This window comes from Diabrotica virgifera, chromosome 7 (genome assembly GCF_917563875.1).
Source record: "Diabrotica virgifera virgifera chromosome 7, PGI_DIABVI_V3a".
NCBI classification, from domain to species: domain Eukaryota; kingdom Metazoa; phylum Arthropoda; class Insecta; order Coleoptera; family Chrysomelidae; genus Diabrotica; species Diabrotica virgifera.
This window is the reverse complement of record NC_065449.1, coordinates 116,129,213-116,147,431: the sequence shown is the minus strand read 5'-3', so window position 1 is coordinate 116,147,431 and position 18,219 is coordinate 116,129,213. Positions and strand designations below refer to the sequence as shown.

At 30.8% G+C, this 18,219-nt stretch overlaps 1 protein-coding gene across 14 annotated transcripts in view; it reads right to left on the bottom strand.

Moving 5' to 3' along the window:
* Nucleotides 1-18,219, bottom strand: part of LOC114328625 (uncharacterized) — an 895,031-nt gene that overhangs the window by 136,303 nt on the left and 740,509 nt on the right. For all 14 annotated transcript variants that reach the window (XM_050655804.1, XM_028277517.2, XM_028277519.2 and 11 more), the window contains one exon: nucleotides 12,835-12,891. In XM_050655804.1, the coding sequence (XP_050511761.1) occupies nucleotides 12,835-12,891 (57 nt within the window). The remainder of the gene's footprint in view (nucleotides 1-12,834; nucleotides 12,892-18,219) is intronic.

Sequence of the window (18,219 nt, the reverse complement as noted above, 5' to 3'; positions counted from 1 at the left end):
TTTCTCGATGTAGAAAAGCTGATACCTCTAAATGGTCAAAAAATATTGAGAAGAATAATGTTTAATAATAATAAATAAAAGTTTACTGTTTGCCCTAAAAAATAACGAAAGGTATAAAGCCAGCAAAGGTCCCACAACCAGTAAACTGTCGATCTTGTAAATTTAAATGTAGTCAAAATTTTTCGGAAATGGATAGGATCAGCATTTATAAAAAGTACTGGTCTCTTTCTAATTATAAAAGACAGAAAAATTTCATTTTAAAAATAGTTCAAACAAAAGAACCGGCAAGACCTTTGGCAAATGTTTCAAATAATAAAAAGAAGAAAGTGCAGCAGAGCATACTTTCTTATAAGCAATGACAAGAAATATCGAGTCTGTCTGAATTTCTTTCAAAAAACTCTTAATATTAGTAACGATACGATTAATAAAGACTTTGAAGGTTCCAACGATGGTGTTTTTACTGCAGAAGATAGGCGAGGTAAAAAATCTCCTCATAATAAAATTAAACAAGAAGATGTGGCTTTTGTGAAATAACACATCGAGATGTTTCCTACAACAGAGTCTCATTATTGGAGGAAAAATACTCACAGACGTTACGTAGATGAAAAATGGTCTATTAGAAAAATGTTTTTCTTTTATACTGTCCACTGTAACGAGAATAATCGAATTCCGGTGACTCATTCAAAGTAGGTACAGACAATTTTTTTGCGAATGTTCCAATTTTTCATTTTTCGGGTCGAAAAAGGATCAAGGTACACTCTGTAATAAATTTAGGGACGCAAAACGAATAGATTCTGTAACACCTGAATTAGAACAAAAATACAAGGCCCACTTAGAAAGAAAAAGGCAGGCCACAATTGCTAAAGAAGAAGATGAGATCTGATCTGAAAATGATCCCTAATTTATGTCTGCAACGCTTGACTTCCAGAGTGTTCTTCAAATACCGTCTCGTGAAGAGTCTCTGTTATATTACTGTCGTAAACTCTGCCTTTATAATTTCACTGTTTATGAGTCACGTTTTCCAAATGAAGCATATTGCATGCTGTGGTCTGAGGTGAATGGTAGAAGAGGCAGCAATGAAATTGATACAGCTTTAATGCAGTGGATTAATGGACTTCCAAAGAATATTACGGAGCTTTCATTGTTTTCAGACACTTTTGGGGGTCAAAATCGCAATCAGTACATCTCTGCGCTCCTGCTGTATTTGACCCAAACTACTCATATTGCAATCATAGAGCAGAAATACCTAGAATCCGGCCATTCTTTCATGGAAGTTGACAGAATGCATAGTGCCATTGAAAAGGAAAAAAGGCATGTGTCTATTAGTTCTGTTATGGAGTTCATGAACATAATAAAAAAGAGCCAGATCAAACAGAAACAAAAGCTCCAACAATTCCCACCATGCCAAACAGCTGCATTTTTCTGATATCTTGGATCTTAAGGATCTCTCAAAACGCACAATTAAAAATCGTCTGAAAGATGAGAATGATAACATAGGCAGATGGCTTGAACTCAAGTCTTTGCGATATGAAAAAGCCAATCCAGATATAAAAAAAATTTCGCTAGAGTCACACAGAGTCCTACATTGTACCAAAATGTACACTGAAGAGGTCGGAAAAATTGTTTGAATGAAATTAAAGCTTACAATCAACTGCTGCCTTTTAGTAACCAGAGAAAGGTGGACTTGATGAAGTTATGTAAAAAAGAAATTATATCAGAGGAACTGCCTGGATATTATGCTTCTCTACCAACAGCCAATAATATACCAGATACAATAACCGAGCTAGCCGTTGAGGATAACGACGAAGAGGAACTTCTTTGATATTTTTTTTATTATAACTTATTACGATGTATTATGTAATAAATATAATAATATGTAATAATTATATTATTATGTAATAAATAGTTATTACCAAAATTCATTATTGTTGTTTATGCAAAAAATCACTAACTGATAGTATTGCACAAAATACATAGCAGAGTAGCTTCAAAGTATTAGTAACTTCCGATTAGTAAATATAAAAGCGGTAAATACACCTTAAATCAGTGTGTGATAGAAAATTTTAAAAACCTGATTTATTAGTGAAGATTTTATATTTAACTTCAAATATCTCCATAACAATAAAATGTTAGTGACTTCTCGCCGGGATATGACGTTCTGTTAATCATCAAATTTGTTTCGATAATATCGAATCTATACTTACAGAAAATAAATTCTATAAGAGATCTTTTATGGAAATGTGCCATATTCTAAAAGAACCAAACTCCACCTATAAACGTTCAGATATTGACAACCTCAGCATCATATATCGCTCCTTACTTATAAATAATCCGTAATATGATTTTTCAAAATTCTTAATTAAAGTTATATTTTTACTAATCAGTCGCTGTTACCGTGCAAGTCGTGGCCTAACTTTGCTTTTTAGCCCTTCTACGGAAAAAATAATTACCATCTTTTGAACTGTCGGGTATTACATATTTCAAAACTATTCGGTAGAGCATCAGCTCTAGGAGAAAATAGCATTGCGATTAAAAGTATCAAAAAAGGGGGAAAGCTTAATTTACACTTTCTAATTCCTGTTTAATAGATGCTGTAACGTAACTGGAAGAATGCCAATGTCATGAAACAACGCCATCTCATCATAAGTAATTACGTATTAAAAGCATGAGTCCATATATCGTAAAAACTAAAGTCCAATCAGTTTTCTTCAACATATGTACAAATTATTCATAAAGATACTAAAACAAGAATTTGTATCAATCTAAAGACCAAGCAGTTTTCAGACCACTTAATAGTTATAAAAAGACTTACAGAAAAATAAGTGGAACACAACAAACTGGTCTTATTATTTAAAGAAAACGGGAAAGCGTTTGACTCAGTGAGCCAAGCAAAAATAATTGCTGCACTATCCAATAGTGTAGCAGACCACCACATCAAATGTTAAACTTAACTCCCATACCTTAACATTTTTTAAATTGAAACGAGGAGTATATTTATTATTATGTTTTTTATATAATATAAAGGAAACTAATATTACTAGAAAACCCAAGTTTTTAGGTATAGTTAAAATTACTATGTAGATAAAACTTATTTCATATAATAAACTTTAAGGGATAGTTTTAGACGAAAATTAGAAAATGTTATATCTACATACCAACATCTGTAGTATTCCTGATGTTTTGAACGACACAAAAGAAAAGTTAAAGATAAACTGACAAAATTCTGGTCGATGTTTCCAAACCTCCTGCGTCTGAATAGGAGACTGGCACGAAATGTATTTAATTTTTCCGTCATGTTTGTTTAGTTAAATGTCGACCTCCCTTATACACAACTGAAAATCGATCAAGACGTAGGTTTTAATATATTTTCTTTTTGACAGCTTCTGGATAGGGAAAGATTGCTATTCGATGAAGGCAAATGGTATCTACAGAGTCTGTCTTATATTTTTGATTATACTTGGCAAAATTTGTACAATAGTAATACTGAACCTTTTTCCCAGTAATCTTATTGTAATAAATTTATGTTAAAAAAATTACTAAAACAAAAATGAAATTTCAAAGGTTTATAACAAAATTAACAAATGAACCATAACAACAACAAAAAAATGGAAAACAGGGTTACACGCTTCTCGTCCAGGACTTTTTTACAATAAACTTAGGCCACGGAAGATAGGTAAAATAAATAAGCGAAAATAATAGCTAATGATGGTAATACTATTATAACTTAAGATCAATTTTTGACAAAAAATCAATCAGACACTCTCGTATAATTGTTTATTTTTATTTCCATACTAGTTTTCTCTTTATAATACAGTCCCTTAATGTCCCTTATGATGTCAGAGTCCTTGTACACAGCGCGTCAGACAAAACGGGCCACCCACAAAATTTCGAAAATTTTATATTTTTTTATTTATTTCTCCATTTTATTTTAATGTGTTTTATGTTAATTAAATTATAGGCTATTGATTATGTACTATAGAAAGGAACTACAACGTTAACGGGGTTTTATTATTTCATATGGTCAATGAATCTCTATATATGAAAAAACCGCGGAGTACTACCATGTAAAGGGGTGCGTTTTTGAGAAATGGGTGAATTAGTTCCTGGGCACAGGTTACATTAGGGTGAGTTCTATGCACTTTTGATACAAACACGTCTACATAAAAATTGTTCCTGGTTAAATTTCCTATCTAAATATAACTTTTTAATGTCAAAGATACATTTTTTACAAACATATATTCAAAAGAAAAAGCACAAAGAAACCCAAAAGAAAGAAATTTTGTTTTTTGTCCCATAACTTTTGTCTACGGGGATATAGGTATAGACATTGCATCACAGAAAAAAGACTTACATATTTTGTCTTTAAAATGATGTTTGGTAGAGGTCGTTATGATTTACAGTTTTCGAAATATGATTTTTCAAAGTTCGCCACTCACAGCAATTTTGGGCAATTTTCCTTCTTAGTTCGCAAATAATGTTCTGTAACTTTTTTCTACGTAACTTTAGGCATATGCAATGGAACATGTAAGAGGAATAGAAATCAATTACCTTTAAAATGTTCTACTGTATAATGTTTTACGACTTCTTTTAAAGAGGTTATCTTTTTCAAGACTTTATACTTTTAACGAGTTTTTATATTTTTTACGATTATTTTTTAAATTTCCCATTACAACTTTTTTTTTCTACATTTAGGTATAAATTATATAATAAAAAAGAAAGCTTATTCTGTTTACTTTAAAATGGTGTATTATAAAAAATTCTAGGATTATTTTTGAATAAGATATGCTTTTTCAAAATGTAATAAGTACTTGCAACGATTTTTGATTTTAGGATTATTTTTTAAATTCCCCATTATAAATTTTTTATGTGATTGTGTGTTATGATGTTATGATTGAATCTTATTTTTTATAGGTAATACTTTGGATCCACTTGACTCGGCCGGGCAAACTTCAAAATATGGACTAATTCCAATATTTACTGTCAAAGCTCCTACACCACAAGCTTTGCTTGAAAAAATAGCATGTAAATGTACCAAAGGATGTACAAAAAACTGCGGTTGTAGGAATATACGAATTAGTTGTTTAATATTCTGCAAAGGGTGCATGTGCATGGGTACTAATTGTGGGAACTCTAAGATAACTGAGGTGTCAGAGGAAGATATTGAAGCTAATGCTAACGAAGAGATGGACTTTGATTTTGAAAATTATTTAAATGTCAAACGTTTAAATAATTTTAACTAAAGTGATGTTTTCTAAGACTAATGTTTATGTAATTTTTGTAAAAGAAATAATTTTAAATAATACAGATAAAAAAATTTCAAAGAATCACTCGGTTTTCATTACATATTTAAATATAGATGATACACCATTTTAAAGAACAGAAAGTAAGCCCTCTTTATTGAGCAATATATAGTATATTTATGTACAAGAAAAAAAAGTTATAATGAGAAATTTCAAGAATAATCGTAAAAAATGTAAAAAATATTATTTTTTTTATATTAGGTATTATATGATATATAATATAATATTATATAATATAAAATATATTTTACAATAATATTATTTTATTTTTATATTATATTATAAAAAAATCGTTAAAATATAAAACCTTGAAAACCCAAAATCTCTTTAAAAAAAAGTCGTACAACGTTATACAGTAGACCATTTTAAAGGTAATTGATTTCTATTCCTATTACGTGTATCATTGCATATACTTAAAGTTACGTAGAAAAAAGTTACAGAACAATATTTGCGAATTAACAAGGAAAATTGCCCAAAATTGCTGTGAGTGGCGAACTTTGAAAAATCATATTTCGAAAACTGTACCACCTAATTACCTCTACTAAACAACATTTTAAAGAAGACATATGTAGGTTCTTTTCTGTAAAGCAATGTCTTTACTTATATCCTCGTGGACAACTGTTATGGGACAAAAAACAAAATTTCTTTCTTCTGGGTTTCTTTGTGCTTTTTCTTTTGAATATATTTTTGTAAAAAGAAGTATCATTGACTTTAGAAAGTGATATTTAGATAGGAAATTTAACCAGGAATAATTTTTATGTATATATATATATCTACCAAAAATGCATAGAACTCACCCTAATGTAACCTATGCCCAGGGACTAATTCACCCATTTCTCAAAAACGCACCCATTTAAATGGTAGCACTCTGCGGCTTTTTCATATATAGATGTCCATTGACCATATGAAATAATAAAACCCCGTTAACGTTGTAGTTCCTTTTAGCTATCTTATTTTGAATATAATCAATAGCCTATTAAATGAATTGTCACGTATACTGAGAAGTTAGGCTGACCCTATAAAGAAAATAAACCAATTCGCAAAACCTATTAAAACATAAAATTCTCAAAGCTCATTATTTGCGAATCAAAGAAGCTTCGCTTCAAAATTGATGGTTTTGAGAAATAGGTGAACTATTGCAGTGTTCTAAAGATATCTTAGTATTACACTGGCCTCCTTACAGTGAAGTGTATTTCTTAATAACGATGGAAGAATATCGAAAGTCTGTTCAGATTGTTACATTGGAAAATGGAGCAAGCCAAAAGGATGTGGCTTGCTCAAGTACAATTGAATGTTAGTCAATCAACTGTTTAGAGCAGTTACTAACGATTCGTTGAGATCCGTTGAGATCGACAGCAACCCGGTACTGGTGCCAAAAGGAGGACAACAGTCAGAGAAGACAAAACTATACTCTGTTCGTGACACTTCAACAGCCAGGGTACTGAAGCGTTTTTTCGACAGTTAATACCTATAAGAACAAATTGTAAGTATTTCCTGCGTAGGATCTGACGGCCATTTTTATTTATAAATAATTTAGTGTCAAAAACGGCCTTTTTTCCTTTTTTCTACAAATTAATGGAAAACAGTAAGACTTATGGTTTTCTTAGTACAAACAACTTCGAGAGAATGGAAAAGCTTTAAAATGGCGTATTACAAAGTTTAATATATTTATTTATTGTTAATATAATTGCGAAAAACGGTCAAAATTTCGAAAAAATGAATTTCGCAATAACTACGTATTGTAAAAATAAATATACCTACAGCTTTGAAATTTTTGTCAAATGGGGGTTATTTGGTCCTTAATATGTGACAAAAATTTCAAAGCGATTTATTCAATTGTTTAATTTTTATTCAAATTGTTTATCCCAGAGAGCTTTTTTTTGCAATAACATAAGTCAGAAAAAATACTGTTAGAACCATTCTATATGTGTTAAATGAAAGAGGATGAGCTCAACTTTCAAATTCGTTTAAAAAAGTGAATAAAAAATGCAGTTATTAGTAATAAATAATTATGCAAAAGTATCGTCAATTTTTAACCTTTAAAAAAAATCTATTTTTCTTACCGTGTTTTAGGTGCACAACTACCAAGTAATGTTCTGTATATGATAATGGATGAAAAATTTTAATAAATATATATAATTTGTTATATAAAAAAATTAAAAGTTTATAAGGAAAAGTTGACCATACTTTTGCATAATTATTTATTACTAATAAATGCATTTTTTATTCACTTTTTTTAAACCAATTTGAAAGCTTAGCTCATGCTCTTTCATTTGACACCTGTAGAATGGTTCTAACATTATCTTTTTCTGACTTGTTATTGCAAAAAAAATCTTTCTGGGATAAACAATTTGAATAAAATTTAAACAATTGAATGAATCGCTTTGAATTTTTTGTCACATATTAATCACCAAAGAACCCTCATTTAACAAAAATTTCAAAGCTCTACTCTTATTTTTATAATAGTTATTGCCAACTTAATTTTTTTGAAATTTCGACCTTTTTCCGCAAATATATTAACAATTATTAATGAATACATTAAACTTAAACTTAAGCCTTCTCCAACTGATTCTCCAAAAGAAGGTAAATGGTAAAAGAGGACCGGGAAGAAGACGCATTTCGTGGCTTCAAAATTTACGAAAGTGGTATAACACGACTACCAATGAACTGTTCCGCGCTCCGGTAAACATCCGGAACGGATAGGCACTTTAAGAAGAAGAATATATTAAACTTTGTAATACGCCATTTTAAAGCATTTTCCATTCTCTCGAGGATGTTTGTACTAAGATAACCATAAATCTTACTGTTTTCCATTAATTTAAAAAAAAAATGAAAACAGGCCGTTTTCACTAAATTTTTTATAAATAAAAATGGCCGCCAGATCCTACGCAGGAAATACATGGTTACAATTTGTTCTTAAAGGTATTACCTGTCGAAAAAACACTTTAGTACCCTGGCTGTTGAAGTGTCATGGAAAAAACCTTATTACCCTGGACTATATGGCTGCATTGCGAAATCGGACGCAAAGTGCTATAGTGTTTCAAAGGCAAATTCAACAAGCCCAAAGACCAGTAATCAGTATTTCTGCTGTTCGACGAAGGTTAAGAGAACATGGTTTGACAGCTTACAATCCAGCAGCGGGGCCATTACTTACTGGTCTTCACACAAAATGCAGACTTACATTTGACCGTGAACACGTCAATTAGAGAATAGACGATTGGAAATAGTATTGTTTAAGAATGATTGTACAATATCAATTTATGGTAAAGATAGTCAAAATAAGGTCTACGGTCTACAATAGGGCCGAATAACTTTAGTCTGCCCACAGTCGGTCACACTGGGTTGATTTTGGTGGTGGCTCAGTAATCTTTTGGACATGGATGTTTTTGATCTCGTCTTTATTGAGAAGGGCGCATTAACAAAACACAAATATATAACGGAGATCATACAACATCATATGATGCTATATGCTGAGTTTATTGATGATCTTCTGCTAATGCAAGATATGTATTGAGAGACGATACACGGTAAGGAACTTAACACAGTATCTTGAAGATACCGGTATTCCAAAAATGGACCGGCCTTCTCAAACTCCAGACCTTAATACGATTGAGCATCAGTGTGTAAAATAATATTGAATTCCTAGCGTTCGCTTTCGGCTTACAAACCCAATTTCAGAGCTATGGTAAAAATTTAAAAATACCACAAGAGGGATCCCATTGATGCAAAAATTACAAATTTTATCTCAGAAGTTAAAAAACTTAGATAGTTATGGAAAAAACGTCTAACAAATCACACTATGTCAAACAGTCATTTGCCTGGTAATATTTGTTTGGCCCACACGTAGTCGCCATTTTCAAGTAAGTGCGCTCGTTACCTTTTCGTTACAATATTCAATCATAGACAATATGTCATTAAATAATAAGTTCAAATATGTCATTTTATAATCTATATATATAAAATTCTAATTCGCAGGCTTTGTTACCGTACTCCTCCGAAACCGCTTGACCGATTTTCATGAAATTTGGCAGGTGGACTCGACCGGACAGGGAGTAGGTTGTTATCTATATTTCATAGCCGTACGTTATAAGGGGGCTTTGCCCCCCCTAATATTTTTTTTTATTTTTCGACAAACCGATTTTTCTTAATTGTATATGATTCACAAGCAAAAGATACATATAATCCTAAATTTTCACTTTTCTATCTTTAACCGTTATTTTTTTAAAAAAATTTCGTGGTTTAACATCTATATATATAAAATTCTAATTCGCAGGCTTTGTTACCGTACTCCTCCGAAACCGCTTGACCGATTTTCATGAAATTTGGCAGGTGGACTCGACCGGACAGGGAGTAGGTTGTTATCTATATTTCATAGCCGTACGTCTTAAAGGGGCTTTGCCCCCCCTAATATATTTTTTTTATTTTTCGGCAAACCGATTTTTCTTAATTCTATATGATTCAGAAGCAAAAGATACATACAATCCTAAATTTTCACTTTTCTATCTTTAACCGTTATTTTTTTAAAAAAATTTCGTGGTTTAACATCTATATATATATAAAATTCTCTTTCGCAGGCTTTGTTACCAAACTCCTCCGAAACCACTTTACCGATTTTCATGAAATTTCGCAGGTGGACTCCTCGCTAAAACGGCGTATAAATCGTCTCTCTAGCTCAATTAGTTTCCGAGATAGCAAAACGAGGCCGTAGGATAACACGAGAGCACTAGAGACAACACTAAGCACACGAAACGAATGAGCGAAAATTGTACTTTAATCCGTGAAAATATAAAGTTTTTAACTTTACGATTACTATTTTTAATGTACAAAAAATATTTTAAAATTTTGCCGAAGGACCAGATCTCTGGTATAACAATCAAATTTTGGCGGAGGCGCAAATCTGGAATAATCGAAATTTTGGCGGATGCTTTTGGTGGAGGTTTGTAGTTGCCAAATTTAGTCGCGTGTTGGCTGCTGTACGATACGTGACGATACGATATCTGAAAGTTATGACGATTTGTCTTTTGCAATAAATGCAAGTTTATTTTATCTTATATTAAAAAAAAAAGAAACACAGATATTGGATACATCCCATCATAAAGGAACGAAATTATAAGGAATTTTGTTACACATTATATAACGAAATTAATATAATAAAGTCCCAGAAAAGTTTTTTAATTTTACAAGAATGTCTAAAAAATATTTTCAGGAGTTATTAGTAAGTATAAAAGAGCCGTTTTCAAGAAATAACACCATTATGAGGGAAAGCATATCCCCTAAGAAAAACTATTTATAACGCTAAGAGGCTGTCCATTCAATGGTACGCCACTGAGCAAATACAGGTGTTAAATTGATGCCCCTCTATTATACCCAATTTATTGGGAAATAGTGATGTTTCACAAATTATTATTAACAAAAAAATTATTCGAATTAAAGGCACAGTACTTATCGAGAAAGACGAAAACCAGAATATACAAAACCGTAATAAGAGCAACAGTCACCTGCCGGATGTGAGACATGGGTGCTAAATAAAACAGAAGGAGAAATGATAAAGAGTTGAGAACGGAACGTACTGAGAGCTATTTTCAGGGAAAATAATACAGATACGGAAGACGGCTGGCATAGAAGCAGCAATCAAGAATTAAGGATGCATTACAAGGAACCAAGTATAACAAGATAAACAAAGTCATAAAGAATCAGATGGGCAGGTCATTTTGAGGGGATGGATAAGGAAAGAATGCCAAAGATGGTACTGCTAAGAAGACCAGTTGGGACTAGGGACGAGGTAGACTAGGACTGCAAAAAAGTTTCAGGAATATAATAGTATTGATGAAAATTACACACTGGAAAGGAAAGGAGAAAAATAGGATATAGTGGAGAACTAGAGAACTGGAGAACTATTTTACATACCTAGACATCAAATAAAATTATATATAAGTTAGTAGTATAAACTGTATTGTGTAAAATTTGAAAAAAAAATTATTTTTAGTAGATTACTTTTTTCCAGATAGAAATATTGTACCTAATTAAGTTGCTCTTTAAGCTATAAGATAAAAAATTAAAAATAAAATGAGTCCCAAAGAAAAGTGCAACAGTTTAACTTTTGAACTCAAATTGAACAAAATATGAATTTCACATAATTTGTCCTATTAAATGTACCTTTCCGTCTAATTTTTTTCTAATTTCCGAATATCATATAATTGTCCTATTAAATGTACCTTTTCTTATATACCTACAAATTTTGCATTATTGTGAATAAATATTTAGACATATAATTTTATTTTTAATTCGAGGAATTTGTATTTCAATCAATTGTTATGTCGAGCAATTCATTTTCGAGCAGTTGATTTGAGTAAAATTATGACACATTATCTAATTATGACACACTATCTAAGGTGCAACGAAGTTCACCGGGTCATCTAGTAATTATATAAAATTGTTTTGTTAAATTAATGTTCAAATATGTGATGCCGGTCTGATAAGATCGAAACCGTTTAAAAAAAAATTGTAATCCTTTTGTACAATTTTATTTATATTAGGTATCTATTGTTCATTTCTTTTCTGTACCACCGACGAAATAATCATCAATTTCAACCTACTATTATAATAATAAAATTTAAAAAAAAAACAGTTATAACGATTTAGTTATCGTACGACATTAGACACACAATGTTTAATAAATATAAAGTGAACATTTATAATAGTTACATTATAAAAATATAAAGTGAACTTAAATAGTTAAAATGATAATGGTGTGTATATAAATAGTTATTTATGAAACAGTTCGTGAAATATGCTTTTTGCGAACGCACGCGATGTTTAGAGCACGAGCGACAGCGGAGAGAGTGCTATGCATCGCGTAAGTTCGCAAAAAGTACTTCACGCACAGTTTCATACAATATTTTATCTACGATAAACTAATAAAAAAACTCACTCTTCGTCACTGGTATTCTTTTCTATTCTACAATTTTTAGAACTTTGAAATTTAAAAATTCTAACTTCTTTCAAACCACAAAACTGTCAAAACTTTTGTTGTAATTTATTGCTCACATGTCATCACCATGACAACGCGAAAGTTAAGGATATTTGATTATATGAAAGTGTGCCAAAAACAGTGGGAAAAAGTAAATCCCATTTAAAATACATTGTTACTTCACGCACACTTTAAATCCTTCACGTACTGCTATCTATAATGACAGTTTTCACAAACTAAAAACTTATATATAATATGAGATAGAGTAGATAACAGGATTTTTTGTTTTAAGAGCGTAGACGCAAAATGAATTTATAAATGCGTAGACGTAAATGCATTCATTTTTTTTTCGAATCCTGAAGAAACTAATACATATTTTAAAACAATTTAAAGGCAGAATGAAAGACTACATTATTACCAAGGGCTGAAAGAACCTTAGAATCAACAAAAAGTTTCTTTTGAATAAGATATTTGAAAATATGGAAAAATAAATTTAGGTACTTACTTTAATGTTAGTAGAATAGAAAACGTGAGTCTAACTGTAACAACTTCAAAACAACTTACCTGAGTCGAGATTTCTTGCGGAAATTCCCTTGGGTGGTGGTACTGGAGGTTCTGGGTCTATTGAATATGTAAAAATGTCCAATTTATATGACGTACAGCTTAATTTTTATTTGTCTAGGGTTAGAAAAGCTTATAAAACCGTTAAAAGCATGTTAGATCACTATAACTGTAAGCTGTGTTTTTTAGTTTCGTTAAAAATGGAATTGGAAAATATTTTTCTATTTTTTTTACTCTCCAAAAATGAATTGCAGATATCTCAGCAATTACTAAAAAGTTCGAACAAAACCTAGTGGAGTTACATAATATACAAAAGTAAAGATACACAAAATGAATCAAATTACTTCAAATATTTACACTAGAAAGGAAACATACCCATATTGCATTATTGTACAATATCATACGACAGAAGAAATATTGGTAGTATAAGTAGACCATCGGATTTTAATACAAGTTCAGACACGATTTTATCACTTATGCCTTTGAGACTACTGAAAGATGAAATCAAGGAGAGTAAAATATGTGAAACTGTAGGGTTTTCTAAGGATATCTGCTTGAAAATTGAATTTTCCTTTGGAAAGAAAATTGCATGTACTGCGACGATTTTCTCCGCTAAGGTCATTTTACGAATCGATAGAGGAGAATTTATTATATTTTTAAAAATTTGGGGTATTTAATCACAGAATAAAATAAGAGCTACTGGTGTCTTACGGATGTTAATTATAAGCTAAACATGTAGGTAATGTTAATAGGTCAGTATCCATGATTTTTTCATTCATGCCACTTGAAAGTTTGTTAGTTTTCACGACAAACAAGCTACAAAAAAGGCATAATGGTACGTAGTGAAAAGTGAAAACGAAAAATTATTCCTTGAAAAAGTTGCAGAAAATAAGGAAAATTCAATTTTTAGATAAACGATCGTGGTTTAAGTCTAAATTGCCTTTTTCATTTTTATTTTTGTCTAAATTACCTATGACATTTTGGGTACACAAACAAGCAAAAGGGATAAAATTGTGATTGAACTTCATATTGAAATCCGACGGAGCTAGAAAAACATGGTGTGATAATCGAGACCATAATATATAAACTGATAATAAAGAGAAAGATCAAGAATAAAGAAGGTGAAATAGCAATAGGAAATCAGTAACTTTTGGAAAATCTTCTGGAAGTAAATATTAGACCTCGTACCCACAACTTTACTAATAGTCACTCCAGACTGGTAAAGACATTATCATGCACAAAAATCAGGGTTGAAAATTGACCTTCAAATTTGTGAGTCAAAATATTGAACATAAGGCTAAATGTATGTTCTAGCCATCTAGCCTCTAACGCATCAACTCTTTCGGTAGGGATCAAGTGGATCAACTACTACTTTAGGATTTTTTTCTGTCCAAAAAAATATTTCAACAATTTTTGGGATTTTCAATTGAAGAAAGTAACAATAAAATGAATACTCGTCAAATATATCCCGAGCTTTGGTCGTTTTGAGTTATTCATATTAATTATTATTAAGTTATTTTTTCTAAATGCTTTTTCTATGTACTTTTTGTTTAAAAGAAGAATAATTAGGCCACCCGGATTTACATTAAGAAAAATATATATTTATTACAATAAATTTTATTAAAAATGGTTTATAAAAGGTATATAATTTTATTAAAATTCCTTCAAGGGCTACATCAAATCACATAACGTTTTTGATATAAAAATGTCATCGTCAGTGCTAGCACAGATTAATCACATTCTGAGCCACCAAAAATACCTGAATATACACCCATTAAATGGTATGAAAATGTGTTTTTTCCTTCTATGTGATGACTGCGGGAACGTAACCCATTTGCCAAACTACATTTATACTCTGGGCTAATTAGCAAAATACAAGGAAAAGTTATTTACCGAATCTTATGATTGCCTATCCTATATTAATAATATAGGTATGCAAAGTTCGCAGATAGTGTGCTACTTTTTTTATAAACAAAATGACGCCCGAAAATCGTGTTTTTTTTTTCAATTTTTGCTCTATAACTCCAAACATTTTAATTTTACACCAAAAGCACCCAAATAAAAGTTCACCGTAATTAAATTCTGCATGGAGACATGTTTTCCCGATTTACTTCGACGAAAATTTTCCCCGGAAAATGCGGGGTTTTCCAACAAAATCTTTAATTTTCAACTAAAATTTTAGATAAGTAATTGTTTATCAATAATTAAATAACGTGGTAATATAAAAGCTCTTTTTGTATAAATAATAATTCCAGAAGCCGATGTACATTGAATGAACAGTTTAGCAACAACTGAATTGTTGATTAAAAATTTACGGTCGCTATAATAACCACAGTAATTATGACACATAAGAATAACTACGATTTTTGTATAAAAGCATACTGTACCTATCTAATGTACTTTATAAAGTTGAAATTGGCCTATTTAAGCGGCATCAGTAATATTTTAAAATTATAAACAATTTTTTGGCTTATAAACAATTAGAATATCTCGGAAAATATTAAATTAAATTAAATAATGAAAACGGTATTGGAAAAAAAGCGACAGGACGCTTCTTTCAAAAGAAAAATCGTTTAATTGTGATAAGTGGTTCCTGAGATACAACCGGTTTAATTTGACCGGCATTTACGGCAAAGATATAAACAATAGGATCATAATTTTCCAACCATCACCTTTTAACTTTTGTCCTCTTTCTCCACACCAATTTTCATATATTTAAAATAGTCATAACATATATTATTATAATAAAAACTATCGATATTACGAGTGAAAGTTGCCAAAAATAGCAAAATTTTAATCAAAAATTAGGTTGGAGAAAATGTAATCTCAAAGTTCAGAATCGGTATACGTTAAAAAAATGCATTTTTTCGGCTTCCCATGAAGCAATTTTCTTCATTCTTTTTTTGTTCCCAAGTAACTCGAATAGAGCCATCTAACTAATGCATTACTAAATGTCACACTTGCTTTTGTTTTGTTATAATTGATTAATTTATTTATAAAAAAAGAAAACTACATATTTTTTCCAGTTGTATACATTTTTTAGGTAAACTTACTACAAGTATACCTTTTACCGTTAAAAACACAAATATTTTCATTTGAAAGCTGTAATTATTTAAACAATATTTATTTAAACAAATTAAAAATTTTTGTTATAATCAATGAATTAATTTATTATAACAAAACAAAGGTGACACAAAAGCAAGTGTGACATTTTAATAATGTGTTAGATATATGGCTCTGCTCGAGTTACTTGGAAACAAAAAAAGAATGAAACAAATTGCTCCATGGGAAGCAGAGAAAATGCATGTTTTTTTTAACGTATACCGATTTTGAACTTTGAGATTACATTTTCTCCAACCTAATTTTTGATTGAAATTTTGCTATTTTTGGCAATTTTCACCCGTAATATCGATAGTTTTTATTATAATAATATATGTTAGGAGTATTTTAAAGATATGAAAATTGGTGTGGAGAAAGGGGACACAACTAAAAAGGTGATGGTTCGAAAATTATGGTCCTATTGTTTATATCTTTGCCATAAATGCCGGTCAACTTTGACTGGTTGTATCTCAGGAACCACTCATCAGAATTAAACATTTTTTCTTTTAAAAGAAGCGTCCTGCCGCTTTTTTTCCAATACCGCTTTCATGATTTAATTTAATTGAATATTTACCGAGATATTCTAATTGTTTGTAAACCAAAAAATTGTTTATAATTTTAAAATATTCCTGAGGCTGCTTAAATAGTCCAATTTCAATTATATGAAGTACATTAGATAGGTACAGTGTCTTTTTATACAAAAATCATAGTTATTCTTGTGTCATAATTATTGTGGTTATTATAGCGACCGTAAATTTTTAATTTACAATTCAATTGTTGCTAAACTGTTCATTCAATTTCCATCGTCTTCTGGAATTATTGTCTATACGAAAAGAGCTTTTATATTACCAAGTTATTTAATTATTGATAAACAATTACTTATCTAAAATTTTTGTTGAAAATTAAAAATTTTGTTGGAAAAACCCGCATTCTCTGGGAAAAATTTTCGTCGAAGTAAATTGGGAAAAACACGTCTCTATGCAGAATTTAATTACGGTGAATTTTTGAGTGTTTTTGGTGTAAAATTAAAATGTTTGGAGTTATAGAGCAAAAATTGAAAAAAACACGATTTTCGGGCGTCATTTTGTTTATAAAAAAGTAGCACGCTATCTGCGGACTTTGCATACCTATATTATAAATATATACAATCATAAGATTCGAGTCCAGCAATAAAATTGCTGGTAAATAACTTTTCCCAAAAATGGCCTATTCTCCGATAATCTGCCCAGATTATTATTGATGATCTTTATATGTCTCTGACTATAATGTGGCGTCATATTACAAACCGACATATTAACACTGAGATGAAGTCAAGAATTTATAAAGCCAGTGTAAGACCAATAATGACATATGCATCAGAAACAAGACCCGATACAGCCACAACACAAAGACTACTGGAAACGGTAGAGATAAGAGTACTGAGAAGAATTACAGGAATTACACAGAGAGATCGAAAGAGGAGCGAAGATATTAGAAGACAATGTACCTACAGTGTATAAACGAATGAACATTAAATAGAAAAAAATAATGGAACAACCACATAACCAGAATGGGAGAGACACGTGTAGTCAAAATAGCACGAGATAAATTACCAATCGGTAGAAGAAGTATCGGCCGACCGCGTAAAATATGTAGTGACAACCTTCCATAGAGGTATCAATCCGCCAATGAACAAGCAGAATTGCTTATAAAGAGGAAGAAGGAGAAGAAGAAGATATTACATTATTGATTTTAATACTGGAAATGAAATGAGCACATAAGCAGGATGTCTGAATCAAGGATAGTAAGAATAGCCAGGGACAAGTCACCGTTAGGCAGGAGGAGTATAGGACGCCCAAGGAAAAGATGGAATGACAAGTTAGGGCAGAATGAAAGGCACCATTGAAGAAAAACAGGCAGTACTGCCTAGATAAAAGAAGAAGAAGAAGATTTTAATACTAAATATATTATATCTATCTATAATATATATTTTTTTTCTTAATAATTTTTTTTACATTTTTCTCATATATTTTTTTTTGTATTTTGTTTAAATTGGGACTGTTTTAAAATTCGAAACGATGGATAAAATTGTCAAAGATATGACCCTTAGGCACCGCATTACTCCCCCATACCGCGTGGGTTGCTAATCAGATGGATCTCTCCTTACATTAGGAATGTTGGATGGCAACTGGAATTTTAATAAAATTATATACCTTATACACACTCTGCAAAATTGTTGCACAGTGTGTACCAACGAGGTGAGGTGAGATAGGGCATTATGCATCTATTTTCTTTCAAATACCAAATCGC